A 21,806-nucleotide genomic window follows, 5' to 3' on the forward strand; every position below is an offset into this window, starting at 1 on the left:
ATATAATGATGTATTTACACTGGCAGCCTGTACTTTACCCTTCTGTTACTTATGAAACTACATGGGTCATATGGCACCCACCCAAAGCTCTTCTTCAATCTAAGGTGGTCTTCTAAGATCTGTTCTGCATCTTTCTAGGCTTCCCTAGAATGGATAACATAAGGGTCTAATTGGTTTTTGATTCTCAGTTGAGCCTTCTTCTTTGCATTACAAAAGTGAGTTAGGTCTGCATTGATAATCTACCTGAAGTATTCTAATGCAAATAACCTCATGGTCACATATTTGGGCAACTTAAAAGGGGAGAGTTCACACCCATATATTCTAATTTAAGTGTGATTCTGGTAGAGGTACCATTCACCTATCCTATATTATTTAGAAAGTTGTAGAATCTTTTTCATATCACCAAAGATCCTAGGAGGAGGAGCTTCTATCAACATAGTTGAGGCTGGGTGTATAAATAGATCAATGAATTCACTATAAGTATAAGGGCACTCATAGGTATTGTGGAAAACTGAGCTCCAAAAGATGACGGACCTTCTATTTCCCTTTGAGTCTAATTTTCTGGTGGGAAATGGAACGATGTCTAGCTTATAATACAACAACAGATGGTATATAAAAGATGTGTATTTAAACACCCCTTTCCTTTTCCAAATTCATGAACTAAGTGTGGATTTTGTTTTCAATGAAGGTGGCATAGTCATACTTGACAGCAAGAGGCTGTCCTGGAGTGAACATTGATAACATAACCAGCGTGATATCATCCACATATTCACTTATTCTAAATGATTCCCAAGAATGAGGATATCATGTCAACAATAAGCCTACCAGTTTTAGTGAAAAAAGCTTGTAGATAAGGAGGAGGGCCTTTAGGTTGATTCTTTGGAGACATGAACATCTGGGCAATATGAGTTATCTCTATGTTGGGAAATTGAGAGGATTTTTCCAGCAAAAATCCCATAGGAAGAGGAGCAAGGGACTCAGTGGAATGGAAGTGTAACATCTCATTGATGGATTCAGTAGTGATGGAAAACATGACAGTTTGGGAAGGTGACATAACTACCCTATGGACAGGGTCATAATTTGCACAACATTGGTGAATGATATCAGGGAAAGTATGAACTGAGGGAAGAAAGTACATAGGCAAATTTGATTCCCACAGTCCAAAAATGTCAAATTTGTTTTGATAACTATCCCTAATATGGCAGAAGGCCTGAAGATGATTATAATCAATGGTTAAGTAATTTATTTGAAAATCTTTGTCTGCAAGAGGTAGATAATTCGAATCTTTGTGAGGTTCATTTACAAGCGTGACATTCAGAGCCACGGGTGCTTCCGTGTTTGGTTCTTGTGTTTCAAACTGGAATCTTGGATTGTTGTGGAAAATTGGATTGAATAGAAGGTCTAGGAGTCTTTTTTATGGGCTTAGGAGGCTAGTCTCAACTTGAATTTGGCTTTCACGAGTGGAATTTTCAGTGAAAAAGCGGAATTTACAGGGTTGCTGGTAAAACGGATAAATACCTGGAATATGGAGGCAAACTGAGTAATTGCAGGTTGAATAATGGAGTGCAGAGCGCGCTGCTATGGTCTCTTCGGTCGGGTGGCGGTTGAAGAACTGGTACAGTGGCTTCAGTCGTTCTTTTGCATGGGAGCGTGAACAAAGAGAAATAGAGTGAAAATGACATTTCATTACTTTTTTAACAAAATTCGGTTTGGCAGGTAATTTTGGCATTTAATGAGCAGATGATGTCAGCATGATGGCATAGTTTGTCGTGTAGCAGAGGCTATGGAAGGGTGGCGTGGTGGTGACGTGGAGGTGACATCAGCAGGGGGTCAGCGGGAGGGAAGTAAGTGGTTTTCACCCCGCACTGCTTATGAGCTAAAGTGGTTTCGATGGGAAGGGCCACGGACAGCGTGGGCAATCGACACGCGTCCAAAGTACGAGGGCGATACCGCCAATCTCCTAGGTGGTAAAATTGGGTGGATGGAGGCTGGCAATATGTATATTAGCCATCCGATGGGAGGGCGTCGATCGAAAAGTTGGCGCTCATTGGAGGTGATGGAGGGTTACGCATGGGGCCCGATATAATTAAATCACGGTTTTAATGTTTTTTGGGCATGATATGATTGGTTGTCGGGGTTTGTTTAAGTCAAGTTATTAATTAACCAGACGTTAATTAACCCTTAGGATGGCACAGGGGCGGGTTATTAACAAATCCCGAATGGATCTATTAATCCCCTTATTATGTTAAGACTATGGTCGTATTTCGACCGGGGCAGGATATTAAATATTGGGGGGTTTTTATGTGATATATACACAATATGGGTAGGGGAACATTTACAAGGGATTTAATATTATAATGTTAATAGTTAATATGAGCAATGATGTAAAATAAGCACTGAGTTATAAACTTAGGCTATGGGGAAAAAAATTGTGATGTTTGTACATTTTCCTAAGTAAAATGGCTTTTACTTAGGCTTTGTATGAAATGAGATGAATGGAAGGAGTTGTTTGGTGATATTAAGCAGATATTAATATCACTGGGGAAGTTAGCAAATGATTACAGGGAAACCTGGGGCGCGTTAGTCATGCTTCTGTCATAGTACTTGTGATAATAGTAAGATTATCATTCTGAGAGACAAAATCAATCACAAGTTTCTTTCAACAACACCAAAACTGCCTACCCAGCCTGTTATACCAAAATTTTTTTCTTCTTCTTTCATGGATGCATTTAGGCTAGCAAACACTCATCAATTTTATTTTCGTTACATAGCAAGCCTACCTAAATATGCACTTATTTCTTCCAAGGGCTCAGTTTAAAAAGTTGAGCTCCTTTGCTTCTCTACCTAACTATTTATCTGCCAAGATTAAACAGTTTGGACATATTTTATTCTCTATCACTAAAGTAGGTAAATTCAGACATGAACTAGCCAAGATTGAGCTGTTTGGTCATTCATCAATGGTGACATAGGTCAACAAGTTGCAGACCATCAGATTATTGCAAAAATAGGATGGTAGTGGCATTTTGGACTTGCACACTTTCCTAGTCCTTTTCATTTTGGGGTTCATTTCTTTTCTTTTTCCTGACCATCTTATTCTTTTTACCCTTCGATGTTTCTTTTAGGTTATACCCTCTTTTAATTTTTAAATTTTTTTGATTCTTTAAGAATATGGAAAACCTTTGCAGCAAGAAAATGTATGTACATATTGCAGAACTAATTCAGTCAATCATGAAATATGACACCTATTGGTATAGGATCATAACAATATGTTTGTTATTTTTAAGCATATGGTCATTATAAATACTACAACGAGATGTGTTATAAATCTCCATGGGAAGTATGTTTTTTTTTTCAACAGTGTTGTTGGTTATAGGTGTCATTGAACATCAAGGATGTTGTTCCGCCAAGGAGGAGGGTTCTGTAACAGACCTAGTTAAAAAACTCATGTAAAAATACATAAGACCACGGTTGATGGGACACGCATTCGAGGCTAAATGTTAGGCAAGAAATACTAGGGGGTGTTCATTTAGTTTTCAATGGCTAAGGAAATTGGCAAAGGAAATGGCTAAGGCTTTGGAAAGTCAAAATGGAATTTTTTGGCACATTTATTTATGAAAATAATGGAAATTAGGATAAAAGGAAGGTGAAAGGTCACAAATTGCATGAGAGGAGGAAAATGAAGGAAAACAATGGAAATTGAAGAAAATAGAGGCCTCATTAATAAAAAATCTTCTAAGGATCAGCAAGCAATATTTGTCAGTGTAACGTTTTGTCAGTTTAGCTTTGGAGCTCTATCATTATTCTCTCTCTCTCCCTCACACATTTTGACACTTAGAGTTTTCTTGGAGCACTTTGTAATTGGAGAAATAGAGGCAAAGAAGGCAATATTAAGAAAAGATAAGGAAGGGAAAGGGAGGATCAACCCACTACATCAGGATTCATTGCAGATATCGATATGAATGTGTATTTTTCTTACTATATTTGGTATGCATGGTATTACATGTGGTTATTTTCAATCATGCCATGGGTTTTTCCATGTGTGGCAATGTTCTTCAACCTAGATTTTCCATTTTGAGATAGCCTTGATGAGATGGCTTCTCATACTTCTGTTGATGTGGGATGGTTGGATGGATTCGAAGCTGAGTGGGGTGGATCTCCAAAATGACAAACACATGGCCTTGTGGTCCTTGAAATGGACTATGGATCACAATAAAGCCACTGGCCTAGTAACCCGTGAACCAAACTATGGATTTTGGTAAGGCAAGGATAGTGTGCCTTGGTGGGCCTAGGAATCCTTTTTAGTGAATGGAGGGATATTTGGTAAAGCCAAGAGGTGGATTTCTCTCCATTAGGCCTAGTAGTCCTGGGATGGGATGTACAGTAAAATTTGAGAGACTAGGACACACTTAAATTCCTCACAATGTAAGTGGATAAGTCTGGTGGATTCCATGCTTGTTTGGTTCTATTTGGTTTCTTCTATGAGTCCCACATTCTTTTTTGAATATGGCACAAGGGTGATTGACTGAAGAGAGACTTGTATAAACTAATATATGGTATGGTGGAATGTGGTAGTCCCATCTCTAGTTAGTTTATCGCATTCATTAATGAGATAATAATTCCCTTAATTTTCATGTGTAAATGTATTGATGCATATGTGGATTTTATGGCTGATATATTTATGGTATTTATGTTGTTATTATGGTGGCTATATGTGTGTTCTATGACAACAATTATGTATGGGGATTAGCTTGTTTTTACTTGTAAATAAATGGATAATGTATTTGTAACCTAATAGATGATAATGGAGCAAATTACATGAGCAAACAATGGTTCATAGCAATTCTCAGATAAGTATGAAACCCGTCTACTTAATTGTGGGGTTTACACCTATAGGTTACATGTTGAGAATATGTTTGTCAAAATGTTTGTCATGGTTAGGCCAAGCGTTGGATCAAGTTTTCTGTTAGATGCTTTGCCTTGGTTTCATTTAATGTGTTGGAAAGTATCATCAAGTTCTAGGAATTGGTTTGGAAACTAGCCCTAAAAAGGTGGCTTAAATATCGCAATCTCTAGCACAGAATTGGCTAAAAATGATTGCAGTCTCTCCCTTGCAGGCATTGCGGGAGTGACTATAGCGTTCTAGTCACATTCATGCATTTTCATCGGAGCAATTGTGGATTTAATTCATTGAAATGCTAGGTTAACTGAAGGGGTGGGTACCTGGAGTGGTGGTTTAGCTCCTATGGGTTCTAAAGCATCTGAGGGAGGTCTATAAGCTCTTGTTTTTTTGACTCCATTTCCTTAAGGATACCTAGGAGGTTGAGTCTTGTCATAGTGGCCTCTCATCAAATGTCTACTCCGACTGGTCAGTTTCTTGGGTAGATGTGGGAGGAGGGTGTTACAACATTGGAGATTGATGGATCCAAGGAAGATCTAAGCATAAAAGCACATGTTTTAAAATTATTAACGAATGAAGGGCAGGATTTAGATGAGAGATTTATTCTAGAGTGCGAAAAAGACTCTACAAGGAAACTTTCTGGTAGTATCAAGCTAAGAAAAGTAAAAAACCTCCAAAACTATCACATCCATTAGGCTCCCAAATTAGGAGCAACCTATATGAAATTGGACCAATCAAAGGGGGTAAGAAGCATGACTGAAAGAATTTACAGGAATCAATTCAAATGGAGGGTTATTTGCTAGTAAACTAGGGATTGGTGGTACCACTTTCAGCAGTTTTCCATCAAATCAATAAATCTTCTCAATGATAATACTCTCCTGGAATGTTCAGGGCCTCAATTGTAGGGGAAAACAAATATATTTGAAACAAAGTTTAAGATAGTACAAGCCAAGTATAGTGATGATTCAAGAAAAAAAGGACTCTAAATTGAGACTCAAGGAGATCATAAGAAAAATGAGGCTCTCATCTGAAGTGGTTTTCCCTATATGCTCGAGGAAGTGCCAGAAGAGTGACAGTCCAATGGAATTCCTCAAAAATAGTCTTTAAGTACTATGTAAGAATTCCCTTAATTATCTCGGGTCGTTTCCGACATATAGGCAGTAGAGACTAGGTAGTAATCTTAGTTTTCTATGGCCTGCATGTTCCACATGACAAAAATACTTTCCATAATAATATAGGAAAGCTAAAAATTATGTTTCAAAAAGAATTATGGATTCTGAGAGGGTATTTTAATCTTATCATGTCACTGGAGGATAAAAGAGGATGAAACAAAAGATAGGATCCGGAAATGGAGGCTTTTCGAGATTTGATTGTAGATATTAAATTAGTAGATATCCTTACTAATAACGAAGTATACATGTGGAATAATCAGCACAGGGAACCCCACTTGGTTGCTTCTCTCATGTAACGTTTTATGGTCTCGGAAGATCTTATCAGGAAAGATCTATTCTTTGAGGCATCCATCTTACCATGCCTTGGGTCTAACCATTGGTCATTCAGGATTGATAAATATTTGAAATTAGCACCAAGAAACTGAACATTTTTCTTTGAGGCCTTCTTGCTTTGCGATCGATCATTTCTAGGAAAAATTTAAAGTTGGTGGAAAGATTCCAATGGTCATGGTTGAAATAGTATGCATACCTTTCCAATTCACTTGAAAGAGCTTAAGCAACAAATCAAAAGATAGAATAAGGAGGATTTTGAGCACATTCATAAGGACCACCAACAATTCCAAGAGCGCATGCAAAGCATTCAAGAATGATTGATAAAGAAAGTTCAGTTGGGACCCCTAGATTTAGAGGAAGGTCTGTTTCTAACTCGGTTAGAGGAAAGAATAAAAGAAGAGGAGATACCATGGAAACATAAATCCTCAGTTCAGTGGCTTAGAGATGGGGAACGTAACACTCGTTTCTTTCATAACCATCAACATAATAGGATCTTTTCACTAAAATATTCCAATGGAAATCACCTGACACAACATCATGATATGGAAAACCTTATGGTTGATAAATTCCATAACATCCTCTCTAAACCTAATCAAGAGTGATATGATGCAATACATTGAATCACATAGTACATTCTACATCTAGTATCGACAGATCAAAACATGGCTTTAATGCGAAAGTCTAATAGATAGTAAAAGGATTAGCCAAGAACAAAGTATATGGTCTAGACAGATTCACGATGGAATTGTTTCAGGTAGTGTGGCCATTTATGGGACAATATATCCTAGAAGTGGTGGAGGAATATAGCAGGACTCAATAGGTACATCTAGCTCTGAACTCTTCCTTTATTTCTTTAATTCCTAAGTCTGCTCAATTGGAAGAGCCTCAAGGTTTTTGCCCGATTTCCCTGTGTAACGTTATTTATAAAATCATTTCTATTTTTTTGGTCAAGAGACTTAAACCCTTGTTGTCCTCATTGACATCTCCTGAAAAAATGAGTTTTTTGCAAGGTCAAAAAATTCTTGATGGCATCAATACAACCCAAGAACCTATTCATTCCCTCAAACATCTTAAAGCTAAGGGTATGTTGTTTTAAACTGATCTCTCTAAAGCTTACAATCGTTTCAATTGGATTTTCTTACTAAAATATTTAAAAACCTTCAGTTTTGACCATACATGGATAGACCAGGTTTCATCCCTGATTTCCTCACCAATATGTTCTATATTACTTAATCGCTCCCGACAAAGACTTTTAACCCTACTAGAGGTTTGTGCCAAGGTGATCCTATCTCCCCCTTCCTCTTTATTTTAAGCACAAAAGGCCTGAGGGGATATATCGAATCAACCCCTCATGCAGGTAAAATCAGAGGAATTCATCTCTGGGGCAACGATCTACCTCTAACCCATCCACAATTCGTTGATGACATTATGATTTTCTGCCACGTATCTCTCTATGAAATAAAAGAAATTAAAAACATCCTCCATGATTTTATGCAAGCGTCTGGAACTATGATGAATAATGACAAATCAAACTTCTTCTTTTTCAACACTCCAATCATTACTCATACCTTCCTTTCTCGTACTCTTCATTTAAATATTAGGTCCATTCCCTCTAAGTATCTAGGCATCCCTATGGTGGTCAAATCCCTTTGAACGTCTTGCTAGAAATATATTTTAGACAAAATCAATGCTAGACTCCATCAATAGTCCTTATTAGCCCTAAACTTAGTTAGTAATGTTATTGTGAAGGAAGTGTTCCAATCCATGCCCATTTACCAACTCTCAGGGATTGGTGCACCTAAAACTTCATGTGCCAACATGGTTTATATTTTTAAGAATTTTTTGTGGAGAGGAACCGAGGAAGGAAAACGGTGAGAACTTGTAGCCTGGACTAATATTATAAAACCTAAGATAGCCGAGGGTCTTGGGTTAAGAGATCCTTACATTATTAACTAGGTAATGGGATCAAATAATTGGTGGAGATGGATTCAAAGAGGAACAAATTTGTGGAAGACAATATGGAACTATAATTACTCAAAGTCATCTTTAGCCAAACAAATTTTAAGACTCCAGACTACCCCGAAAGACTCTTGGTAGTAGAAAATTTTCATTTTTACTAACAATGGAAATTGCACTGTGGTTGAATAATATTGGAATTCGGATATGAACACAACATGGAGGAAATGGAAGGGAAAATATGACTGTCCAAATCCACTAGAATCAGATCAATGGGATGCGATGGTAAAAGAACTCAACTCCAGAAATCTAGAAGGACCAAACATCCTTAGATGGGGATATTAACCTAGAGGAATGTTTACAACCAATGAAGCTTACTGATGGATCATTTGTGGCTAATCGGTAAGAATAGTTTAATGTAGTAAAACAATGGCTTATTATTGCAAGAAGGGAAGGGTTTTGAAAGCTTATGGTAGAAGGAGATTCTAACCTATTGATAGAATTTATTAAGAAGTTGAATCAAGGAATGAAATGGGAAAATTTAAGTCAAAATTGGAAAACGACATGCTTGATCTAAGACATCAATGAAATAATTCCCTTCTTTGATTATATTATCCCATCGCATGTCCTAAGATCTCGTAATAGAGCAGCAAATTATCTGGCCAATTGGGTTTGTCATCACATGGGCTTGGCCTTAGATCATCAATGGTGGGATACTGAAATTCGAGAGGAGATGGACTCCCTTCTACAAATTTTGTCTCAAGATGCTTCCCAACCTTAAGAGTAAGAAATGGGAATCCATCAGGACCCCGGATTGGGGTGTGAAACATCATAATATCCCTCTCAGGATTGACAACATCAGTGATAATATGGGAAGATCAACTGAAGGACGATATCCTCTCTTCCCAAGCGTGTGTGGTAGTGGCGAATGATGATAGTTGGGAGTATGGCATTTAGTGCGGTAGAGAGTGCTGCAAAGGCAAATCACAAAGTGACAGAGGAAGGAAACATATTTGAGGCAATTGCACCAATTAAAGGTGGTGGTCGTAGTGGAGGTCTTTGGCACTCGGAGGTCAAGACGTGAGCTTGCTCTGGTTGGCATCATTGAGTCCAAGATGGGCTTACCACCCTGTGGTTTATGGCACTAGTATGTGGGTATGTCTATTTCTTTATGCCTTTGCCTTGGAGTCTGTTGCATGTCTGAATGGAAGAAAGTAGAGATGGCTATCATGATGTTGATAATAGGAATAATCAACAGTCTAGAAATGAGTGTTTGGTTCTGTGGAGAGTCTATGTTAGTGTTAATTTCTCAATGTGTGATCGTAATCTTGTTTTCGGAAATCGACAAGTTGGTTGGTTCAAAGATCATAATTTGGAAACCCAGATAGTTCTAAGCATCTCTGTTTGTTATCAATGTGTTGTTTCTTTGCCTATTTTTGTCTTCTTTGGCATACTTTTATCTAAAATAGGCATGTATATTCACGGTTCATTATGATTAAATAATTATTCATATATTTATTGATAAAACTACTCTCACAAAGTATCTTAAATGTTTGTTATCCGTGTGTTGTTTCTTTGCCTATATTTGTCTTCTTTGGCATACTTTTATCTAAAATAAGCATGTATGTTCACGGTTGATTATAATTAAATAATTACTCATATTTATTTCAAAATATTAAAAAATATTTATTTAATAAAATAGGATAGTTTCATGACTATACATTTATTAAATACATAAATTATGATTATTTATTTTATTGAATATATAAATAATATTGTTTAAATCAAGTAATTCCAATATATTATGCATTACGCATATGTGTGATTTGTTTGATTATTAAATTATAAATAAATAATTTATTTTAAGATTATTTTATGTTTTAAATTTCAACGCTGCTTTACAATGAAAATTATAAATCGTAGTTATAACGATATATTTGAATGCAAAAACTGTAACTCATTACAACATAAATTTATATTAGATCACATCGTTTTATGTTTTCGAAAGCCCTAACAGTTAAGACGAAGACGGTTGAGAATCAAAGTGGAAGAAGTAAGGATGGGATAAAGCATCGCTGGCTGAAATTCTCTTTGAAGGATCGTATAGAAGCATTTTCTGCATAGAAAAATTACAGTGACATTTTAGTATAGTTTGTTTAATTCTAATATGCTAAATTGATAATATTTATAAATTTAAGAAGAGTACTTACAGATAATAAATCTAAGCCACATTCGTCTAAATTAGGGATTTCATCCTCTAAATTCTTAGGTTTAAATTTAGGAAATACAGCATTCCAGTAATTGAGGTGTGACACTCCTGGCCATGCATCTTCATTTGGAGTTCCTAATAACCTGTAGAAGAACATAAGGATATTAGGTTCTATTTTCAACAAAATCTATAATATTATATATATCAAAAAAATATTTCACTGAATAAATAAGTAAACTCACTGGAATATCTCAATTAATTGAGAAACTTGAGAACATCCCTCAAATAAAGGCCTCAAAAGGCACAGTTCAGCTGCATTATTCCATCACAACAATTGTCATTAAATTTTTTGAACTTTTTTAAGAAAAAGCAAAATTGCCATTAATTATTTTGAATCTTTTACCAAAACTCAAAATAGATATTAAATTTTTTTGAACTTGCTTAACAAAACTCAGGACTAGTTTATGAGTAGAGGAAATATGTCATACCAAAAATGCACCCAACAGACCAAATATCAACTGCAAACGTATATTTTCTTTCTCCCAACAGCATTTCAGGAGGCCTATACCAAAGAGTTATCACCTGCAACACACAATTGGAATTTGAATTAGACTAAGCAGGTGCAAATCTCTAGTTTTTTTTGCATGCCAATCGTATTACAGGATGTTAGAAGTCTTTAGGCCCTTACTTCTTCGGTATAGGAAACAGATTTATTTCCTATAACCCGGCAAAATCCAAAATCTGAAATCTTTAGTACTCCCGGCTCCATATTCAATAACAAATTCTGGGGCTTCAAGTCTCTGGCAAATCGAAATTCATAATATTATAAGCAATTTTGGAGTTGTCCTAGAGTTGACATATAAGTTTAGAGTTGCACTGTAAACAGTTTTTCGCAAGAGGGGATATTTAAAAGGAGCACAAAAGGGAAAAAAGTGAAAGGAAGATTTGATCTCCCTCTCTTATCTGGAGTAGGTCCATGATACTAGGAGCTGAGCTGATTTAAATGGTATCTAAACAAAGAACACAAAAAAAGTGAGAAAATCAGCCTGTGCATCACTCCGTGTCTGTGACAATATTCTACTCCCTTAAGCAGTTGTTGCATTATATTCTGCAATACAAACATATGCATATGCTCAGCAATGAAATGAAAGACTAAACTACATATTTCCTATTATTTATATTAGGATTGAGGCACGTCAACTCCTAGTAATATTTTTTTTGCATTCAACATCTTTCAAAAAAAAATGCGTTTAATTCTAGAAACGAACACACAAAAAATCTAGAAACAATTTGATTGTAGATTTTAGGAATATTTTAGATCAACAAGATTAATTTTAAATTAATGATTTCGCCTGGTTAGATTTTGAAATATTACTGAGATTCTCAATTTACCTAAAAATACATATAGACAACTATCATTATTATCTCAATTGTAAATTTTGAAAATATTTAAAAATAAAAATAAACAAAATATATAACTCATTCATTTTTATCGAATTCTAAAATATTCCCAAAATCCACAAGTTCAACCATCTCCACATTTCTACACCTCATCTTATAACATTATCTTACAATATATGGTTAACAATACAATGCTACTCTATGTGTAATAGTGGTGCACCTTAATGACAATTGGTGGTATTGGGGTTATATTGTGGGTGTTACATCTATCGTAGAAGTAAAAAAGGTCACCGTCCATAAATTCAAACACCAGTTAGAGAAAAAGCCATTCATCTTCAATCACTTCTGTCTCCACAGCCAGCAATCTACAACATATAAACAAAAATCAAAGGGGAGAGCAGAGAGCTCTTTCAGCATTTTAGCCCATCATCTGTTCTAGACTGATACAACAGAAAAGCAGCGATATGAACTGCCCTGTGAGAAATAGAAATATATTCGTACTTGATAATGTGTTTACAACCAGAGAGCATTTTGAGATTTTCGATTTCTCTGATAAAACTGGTAGGAACTCCTTCCTCCATAATAATTGGACGAGATTTCTTGACTGCCACAATCTGACCGGTTTCCCTCACTCTCGCCTTGAAGACCTGCGCGTATGCTCCCTGCCCGATTTTCTCTATACATTCATACTTGTCCATGTCTTCTTTCTGCTCTTTTTATGCAGAGGAAGGGTTACCAGGAGAGTTGGGAACTTAAACTGTACTCGACGGGCAAAGAGAGGGGGAGTCGATTTCTCAACGCACTGCACTTCACAATGTGAATATGATCTGCCTCTAAATAAAATCATCACATATTTAGTGAATTCGATCTCTATGAAACGAATTGAGACGACGGTTGATCTTAACTGGTTAGTCGGTAGCAAATTTTGATTAAGGATAAAACCATAGAATCTAGAGGTTCCTTTTCCCAGAAAAATAAAATTTATTTGCAAATTCAGTAATATTAAGTGAGACATGAAGCTAAAACACTAATCTAATCTATCATACAAATATAGTGATGTTTTAATTATTATTATTCTTTATTAGAAGTTTAAGAGTCATGTTTAATATATATAAAAAAAAAAATTATAAAAAAATTCTTTTCTTCGAAATATATAGAACGCCAAGAGGTGCTCCATACCTTAATATGGTAATGAGTACAAATTTATCTAATGTGTTATACAATCTAATATCTTAACAACGCTCCAAAATGAAACCAAAGTTCGAGTGAACCTTATCAGTGAGCATTGCATTGTTTTAACCAAAACGTTGTCTCCGTGAAACAAATGGTCATAACCAGAAGAATTTACGCATATTGCAACCACAACCCAAAAATTCACGAGAATGAGGGTAGACGATTACTCCTGTTCGCTCCCCAGAGATCGCCATTCACTGTTCAACAGAAATTGTATATAAGCTTCGATTGATTTTCCTCTTTCACTTAATGCCATTGGAAGAATAAATGTACACATATTTATATTGGACTTGTGTTCTCGGGCTTATGAAGGGCCAACTGTAGGCCCATGGCTCAGGCCTCTAATTAGGGTATCAACGAAGCCAACCATCTCTCTAAAGGGGTCCCATATAACTAACCACGACACAACAATAACTCCCTTTTTTACTTCAACAGCTCAACTCAAATGTTAGGTGCCATATCGGGTTGGGTCTTTTCATATGACCATACCCTTTTCAACTTTGTGCTAGGTTCGATATAACCATACTCCTTTTTTTTTAACTCAACCCGTGAGCTTCATACCATTGAAATAAACTCCTTGATCCTATATGACCATGGTTAGTGACCATATCCCTAGGGGTCCCTTGTCATCTACATGATGTTGTTAGCAATGATGTCACCATGCCATGTGGCAGCCCATGAAGGGTGTCATGTCTCACCCATATTTGAGCTTTTCACCAATCATAAATTGCTAAATGTGCATGTCACATGGTGATGCCAGGTGGCAGCACCTCAACATGATGACATCACTTTCTATGGTCATCCACTGACTATGCAAAGAGGCCATGTCAAGCAACCATATGTTTCGATGTATGATCCATATTGACTATGTCATCACATTTGGACTATCGTAATGTGTCATGTCCCAATGCATAATTGGGCCACTGTGTCATATGTGTCATCACATTTAGTCAATCATAATGTGCCAAGTGTGAATTTGTGATTTGGCCACTATGAGCGTTAAACATCGAGCATGTTACTATATGATATGTCATATAATCTCTTCTTTGATTATTGAATTCATTCCATTAGTGAGAAGGTGCTCAAACATTAAGGATGTTAAACTACTTTCATCTTAGACTATCATTCATCATAGGTCTATCTGAAGGTGCCCATGGAATTGTGAGTAATTTACATTACCCTACACTCCACAACATAATGGTGTTGCAGAAAGGAAAAATAAAACATTGGTAGAGTGTGCTCACAATATAATTATATGGACCTGTGTTCTTCGCCTTATGAAGGGCCAACCATAGGCCCATGGCTTAGGCCTCTAATTAGGATATCAACGAAGCCAACCATACGTCTAAAGGGCTTCCATATAACTAACCACAATACAATAATAACTCCCTTTTTTACTTCAACATCTCAACTCCATGTTAGGTGCCATATAAGGTTGGGTCTTTCCATATGACCATACCTCTTTTCAACTTTGTGTGAGGTCTGATATAAACATACTCCTTTTTTTTAACTCAACCCCTGAGTTTCATACCATTGAAATAAACTCCTTGATCCTATATGACCATGGTTAGTGACCATATCCCTAGGGGTCCCTTGTCATCTACATGATGTTGTCAGCAATGATGTCACCATGTCATGTGGCAACTCATGAGGAGTGTCATGTCGCACCCATATTTGAGCTTTTCACCAATCATAAGTTGCTAAACGTGCATGCCACATGTTGATGCCAGGTGGCACCACTTCAACATGATGACATCACTTTCTATCGTCATCTACTAACTGTGCAAAGAGGTCACATCAAGCAACCATATGTTTCCATATATGATCCATATTGACTATGTCATCACATCTGGACTATCGTAATGTGTCATGTCCCAATGCATAATTGGGCCACCGTGTCATATGTGTCATTACATACGGTCAATCATAATGTGCCAAGTGTGAATTTGTGATTTGGCCACTGTGAGTGTTAAACATCGAGCATGTTACTATATGATATGTCATATAATCTCTTGTTTGATTATTGAACTAATTCAATTAGTGAGAATGTGCCCAAACTTTAAGGATGTTAAACTACTTTCATCTTAGACTATCATTCGTCATAGATCTATCTCAAGGTGCACATGGAATTGTGCAACAATTTACAATACCCTACACTCCACAACATAATGGTGTTGCAGAAAGGAAAACCAAAACATTGGTGGAGTGTGCTCACAATATAATTAAATGTAAGAATCTATCAAATGATTTTTAAGAAGAAGCCATTAGTACTTTTTTATTTATTTAAGGAACATAAGTCCAACAAGATATATTGATCTCAAGACCTCATTTGAAGCCTTCTATGGTTTTAAACGAGCAATTCATCATTTTAGGGTATTTGGGTGTAAGGCCTTTGCACATATTCTGAAGGAGAACATAAAGAAACATGATGCTAAAGCTACTAGATATATTTTTGTAGGACATTATTTAAAATTTAAAGCTTATAAAATGTTTGATCTCTCTACTCACATTGTGTTCGCAAGTAGAGATGTAATTTTCCATGAGCAGGAAAATAAAAGAAATCACGACAACAACTATGAAAGGTGGCACATACTTCCTAAAGTTGAAGACAATAAAGAAGAAGCAGAATACAGACACAAACAAAAACTTGAGGAATAATCTAGCGATATGGACATCACCAACAATTAGAGTCCACCTAGAGCTGGATAAGTACCTTAAGAGTACAGGGGTTGAAGAGACTGAAGTGTGAAGGATATTTACTCAATAGATTCAGCTATCTGAAAGGTATAAGGACTTTTCCTGGATGATAGTGCTTTGAATGTCATAGAGCCCATGTGTTTTAATGAAGCTAATGAATATAAAGAGTCAGGAAAAGCAATGAAGGAAATATAGGAATCTATAATTAAAGATAAAACTTGAGAATTGACTGAATTTCCTAAAGGTAAAGAGCTCATAGGATGCAAATGCTTCTACAGACCCAAATTTAAAGCAGATGGTAGTATTGATAAATATAAAGTTTTATTTGTGGAAAAAAGGTACTCACAAAAATAGGGTATTGACTATGCGAAAACATTTACACTTGTAGCTAAATTAAATACTATTAGATTTTTAATTGCACTAGCTACAAAGTACCATTAGAATTTGCACCAATTAGATATAATATTTTCTTTTTTGAATGTCGATTTAGAGGAGGAGACGTATTTGACACAACCTGAAGGGTTTGTTAAAAAGGGTAACCCACACATTCCAGTAGATGGTTTTTCCTTTATATGGATGTTGACATTCTTCTAATCATGTTTGTAAACATTAGGCCCACAACTAGACTTTGTTGATTGAGACTGAGAGAAGTAGTCATTAAGGGGGTTAATTGGAAATATAATTCTTGCTTGTATTTGTTTTGATTCATTCTTTGTATAGGAGTTTGTTCCTAATGTTTAGAAGTGGTTGAGATGTAAATGTTTCTTATATTGGTATGTGGGTGAGATATTTTCCAAACCAACTAATTGTGTGTCCAAGACAAGTTCTTTATATTTAGACAACACTTCATGTAGTATTATTTTATCAATGAATAAGTGTGCCTTATGCAAATTAAACATTTAACCAATTAATATTAGAGGTTTTTTCCCTAAGGTTTTGGGCTCGCAATATTGCTAATTTTCAAATATGAATAACTTCTCATCCCACAAGAGGTTTTTAGAGTGAGATATATCATTGAAAGGCTTATAAGAGACCTACACAACCATATTTTTTATAGAATCATTAAGGCTCATAAAAAAAAAAAAAAAAAAAAAAAACCTAATAAAGGTATGTAAGACATCTAATTGTTAGAGTATTTTCACTCATAAATGATAATGTTATTTTCTGAGACATCCCTTTGAATTCAATGACACTTTGTGGTCATCAATAACAACACCCTGTGCAACATATAATCAACAATCTCTTTTTCAATAAAAATTAATTTTAGCTGAAATTGTTATTTTTAGTTATTTAAACAACATTTTTTATTATATAAATTAACCAAGTAAAAATATTACATAACTCAATATTATGATTCCAACCAATCCCTATACCAACCAAAAAAATACACCAAAGGAGAAAAAACCAAAAAGTAAACTACACTATAAAAGTATCGAAAAATCATATTTTATATACTCCTAATAACCCTAAATTCCTTGTGCTCATGTAGCTATCTTCCATTCTTTTATAACATTAGTGGATTGTTCCATTATATATTGTCATCTTTGATTTTTATATATGTGCAATTGCATTAACAATATATATTCACCTTTCTTTTATGAAGTTAGTTTTGGGCATGATGTGCTCCCCTAATCATTTTATTAGTAACTAATTCAATACTTTAACTATTATATCAAATTCTTTAAGAAACGTTTCAAAGTATTTAGGTAAAAAGTACAACCTTGAAATGGAAGCTAGTTCTCCACTTATCCTTTGCAATTGGAAAAGGTCCTCTTTTGTCCACTACACTACCTCATCCTCCATATTTGTTTGAGATAACATTATGATATTATAAGTTTTATTAATTCCAAACATTACATATTTTGTAGAGTGTCCAAAGGTTATGGCTCTCATGTCTTTCTATGTTTTGAATACAATATTTTTCATCTTATTAAAGTAAGAAATACAACCTAGAAATGGAAGTTAGTCCTCCACTTGTCCTTTACAACTGGAAGCATTTCCTCTCCTCGTCACTACTATGCCTCATTCTCCGTTTGTATTTTATAACTAAAATCCTATTCTCTTCTATCTTTCTCCACTAAGTCAATTTATTCCTCCACAATTTACTAACCGATCCCCCATTTCTATATCTTTAAACTCAACTCTGTCCTTAAGAATCTTTTATTTCTACTTCTTCGAAAACTCTTATAAGTCCTATATTTATGCCCACTATTTCTATATCTTTAAACTCAACTCTATCCTTAAGAATCTTTTACTTTTACTTCTTAGAAAACTCTTATAAGTCCTCTATTTATGGCCACAAGATTTGGGGCAAACTAAAAAAATACAATTCCAAATTAATAATGTTATAAAACCAAAAATATTTTAAATTTTATTTTAATGTTAAAATTCCTCTAAATTCTGGGAGAGATTCTCATTCATGCGCTAATGTAATTTAGAATTTCTAACATGATAATACTATTTTAATTTTCATGGGTATGAGGTATGGAATGAGTGACACTAGAAAAGTGAGAAACAGTTTTTAATATCTATTTTAGTTTGAAATCTCTTAAAATATTTTGAAAACTTTAAGAAAAAAAATAAGTTTTAAATATTTATTTTGGTTTTAAAATTTCTCAAAAATTATAAGTTCAAAAATTCAAATTAAATCTTTTGAAAACTTTAAATTCTATATTTTAAATTATATGATTCATAAAAGAAGTTATAAAATTCTTTTTTTGAAAACATTGAATTCTATCTTTTAAATTAAGAATTTATAAAATTCTATTATTTCTATACTTTAAAACAATAAAAAATTGAAATTATCTAGTTATATATATATATATATATATATATATATATATATATATTTCAGAATCCCAAATTCCAAGACAATGTCATTGGCAAACCATATATGTATATTTTTCTAGAGATAAAATATTAATGATCACTGATATATTTTTATTAACATATAAAATTAAAAAAGAAATATATATATATATATATATATATATATATATATATATATATAGTGAATAAATAAAAAAACCAAGAAGTTTTCAAGCCTTGGATATGTTCTTGATGTAAAATATGCATTGAAGAAATGGTGGATTTGTAGGTGTTTATTTCTAAGTAGACTAGTCACTTTATTTACTACTAAATGTGATTTATTGCAATCTACATGTAGAAGATGTACCATCTGGTCTGAAGATAAGTTTTGATCTAAAGTGAACTTTTTCAGTTTGTGTCTATATATTATGCTAGATATGTTCTTGATATAAAATATGCATTGATTTGTAGGATGTCATTTCTAAGTAGATTAGTCTCTTTATTTACTACTACATGTGATTTATTACAATCTACATGTAGAAAATGTACCTCTTGGTCTCAAGTCAAGTTATGATCTAAGGTGTTGTTTTCTAAATTCAGTTCTTATGTTTCACATCTTGTTGATGGTGTTGGACCTGCCAACATGTTAGGGGATTTGCCCGGTAAGAAGTCCCAATGGACCTCAGGTCATTTGGCATAGGAGTCCTAGTAGTGGGTCGTAGGGTATTGCCTTGACCGTGATGACAGGCAGAGGTAAGTAAGATGTCCTTGTTGGTAGCAAGGGTGTGGCATGCACAACAAGCCAAGGAAGGTGCATGAAGCATTCTAACACACAGAAAGTGGGGTGAGTGCACCCCTTGGAAACCTGTGGAAACACGTAGTTTGGAAGGGAACACATGATCAAATATGCATTACAAACTGTAAGGCAAGTGAACCAACAATCCAAAGTGATGGTTAAACTAGAAACACATCTTAGTAATATCCATACATACATATACAAAAAGAGTCTACATGAGTAAGAAAAAAACTACATATATCATTAGAGCAACTAAGATAACTGAAATACAATAACAACATGTGCATGAAACATGCTGGTTGTGTTATATTAAGAAGTGAAAGTTCCAATCATACAGTACATCCATGACCAACCACTAGTCCCGATAACGGAATGTTACAATCACCACTGCCTACTCCTCCAAAGAGATGTACTAGCTCTGTAGTGTGGAGAAGTCAAGGCTCATTAGAATACACCCCAAGATTTCTGTAAGATAATCCTATCAGAAGCTTGGCTACCTAGAAGCATGTACAATGAGTTATGAGGTTCTATAAATAGAAAACGGTGGGGTGACGCTTGACATTCCCTTGTCACATTCAACTATCAACACTTGGACTTTCACTTTACAGGATGTTACATACAATCTGCACGTGTACCCATGTGAGACAAAATAGGCTTGAGCGAGCCATGAAAGCCATCACTAAGACTCACACAATTGTAGGAAGACCAACTCTTCGACATCCTCATGATGGTCAACGGTGGAAAACTGATGTGAATCTTGGTAGTCCATGATGGTGTCCATGTACTCTGTGGTAAATTTTTTTTGGAAACGAAATCTTACCTCTATTGCATCCGAGTACACTGATTTGGCTCCTTTTTCCAACTCGTCTGATAACATGTGCATCATCATGTTGAGTGTGATCAGACCAACAACATACTAATACATAGCATTTGCGTTGATCGCCAAGTCTGTGCTGGTGGCTATGCACATCAACTCGTCAAAGTACATGTCCAACTCAATTCAGACTTGATGCTTTCTCTTTACCTCGGTGAGTTTGCCAATGGATGGGATCGCATGCATGCGGACAACACAATCCATGCTCTTGAACACCCATGCATGTGAAGCCTGCAAACTAGTGATGAGTCCTGGGAGTTCCTCATAGTTCTATATATGACTCCAAATGCATTCCTTCAAATATAACACCTTAGGCTTCATCAACTTGGGCAAGTGTAACGAGGCTCCCTTGTATCTCATTGTCCATTTTTTGCATGCGATCGAGGACAGTGTGAAAATCTGACAAGATGCATGCTCTCCTAGCACAAAATTGCTTCTAACCATTGAGATGGATGACTGACTTATGCACGGTGACAAATTTGGAATACAACATTCACATGACCATCTTGATAGATGATACATCATTCAATATTGATCTCTTCAACTCTCCTCTAGCAGACGTTGTAAGTTGTTCTCCTCCCTGCTTGGCCATTTGTAACTCCTTAGCCATTTGCTTGTTCTCTACTATCAAGAAGTGAACACTTGAGCTAGTGGCTTCAAAATATGCTCTAGTAGAATCGGCCAATGCTGTTGGATTCTTGAGCATGTTAGATACTATCACTTGTTCTTCAAACTGCGTAAGATATGTTGGACATCCTTTGTAGTCACTTTGCACGATTACACAACTCTATTTTGTGACTCGTCGAATGATATGTTGTGTGTCTTTTCTTTCAGATTCTCTTCAAGGATCTCAATATGTCCTTGACCATTAAGGACTTGATTTGCTTCTGAATCTGGTGAAGTCGATGGGCTCACCTCTTGATTGTAAGGCATGAGGTCAATATCATGTTCTCATTCTGGCTGCTACATCTCCATATCCATCTGCTCAAGTATCAGTTTAATCTCTTGAGCAAGGTCCTGCTCCTGTGACTGCTCACCCTATCTACTTTGTGTTAGATGCACGGATGAGTATACAACTTGTATGGGCATAGTTTCATTAATCTATGCATTTTGTGCCTCCTTCTATGTTTGTCCCTAATGTGCTTCCTTCTCCTATCTGCACAACTCTTGTTCTTCCCGAAGTTGCTGCTTCAACTCTTGCACCTCCTTCATTTTTCCTCCATCCTTTGTTTCTCTCTCTGCCTTTGTGCATTCCTCTTGTCGTGTGGTCACCTCTTTGCCTCTATCTCCAAAGTTGATTTCTCCACAAATGGGTCTGCTTTGAACTTGTAGCTTTGTTCTTCCTTTGCAATGTGAACAACCTTTCTCTTGCCTTTCTCACACACAAATATGTTACCCTCTGCTGTTGTTGATGATGGTGCTCTCTAAGC

General features: G+C 35.5%; 1 protein-coding gene across 1 annotated transcript; it reads right to left on the reverse strand.

Annotated features, from left to right (window-relative positions):
* Window positions 1-10,375: 10,375 nt before the first annotated feature.
* On the reverse strand, window positions 10,376-12,666 carry LOC149240605 (cyclin-dependent kinase B1-1-like). The gene is made up of 8 exons (XM_089370235.1): window positions 12,416-12,666; window positions 12,312-12,333; window positions 11,614-11,675; window positions 11,256-11,367; window positions 11,056-11,149; window positions 10,810-10,879; window positions 10,569-10,710; window positions 10,376-10,474 (listed from the first exon to the last, which is right to left on the reverse strand). The coding sequence occupies exons 1-8, from the start codon at window positions 12,664-12,666 to the stop codon at window positions 10,376-10,378; spliced, it is 852 nt and encodes a 283-aa protein (XP_089226361.1).
* Window positions 12,667-21,806: the final 9,140 nt, after the last annotated feature.

This window comes from Pinus tabuliformis, chromosome 8 (genome assembly GCF_031772625.1).
Source record: "Pinus tabuliformis cultivar Carrire ecotype Pingquan chromosome 8, CPIR1, whole genome shotgun sequence".
In the NCBI taxonomy this organism is placed as follows: domain Eukaryota; kingdom Viridiplantae; phylum Streptophyta; class Pinopsida; order Pinales; family Pinaceae; genus Pinus; species Pinus tabuliformis.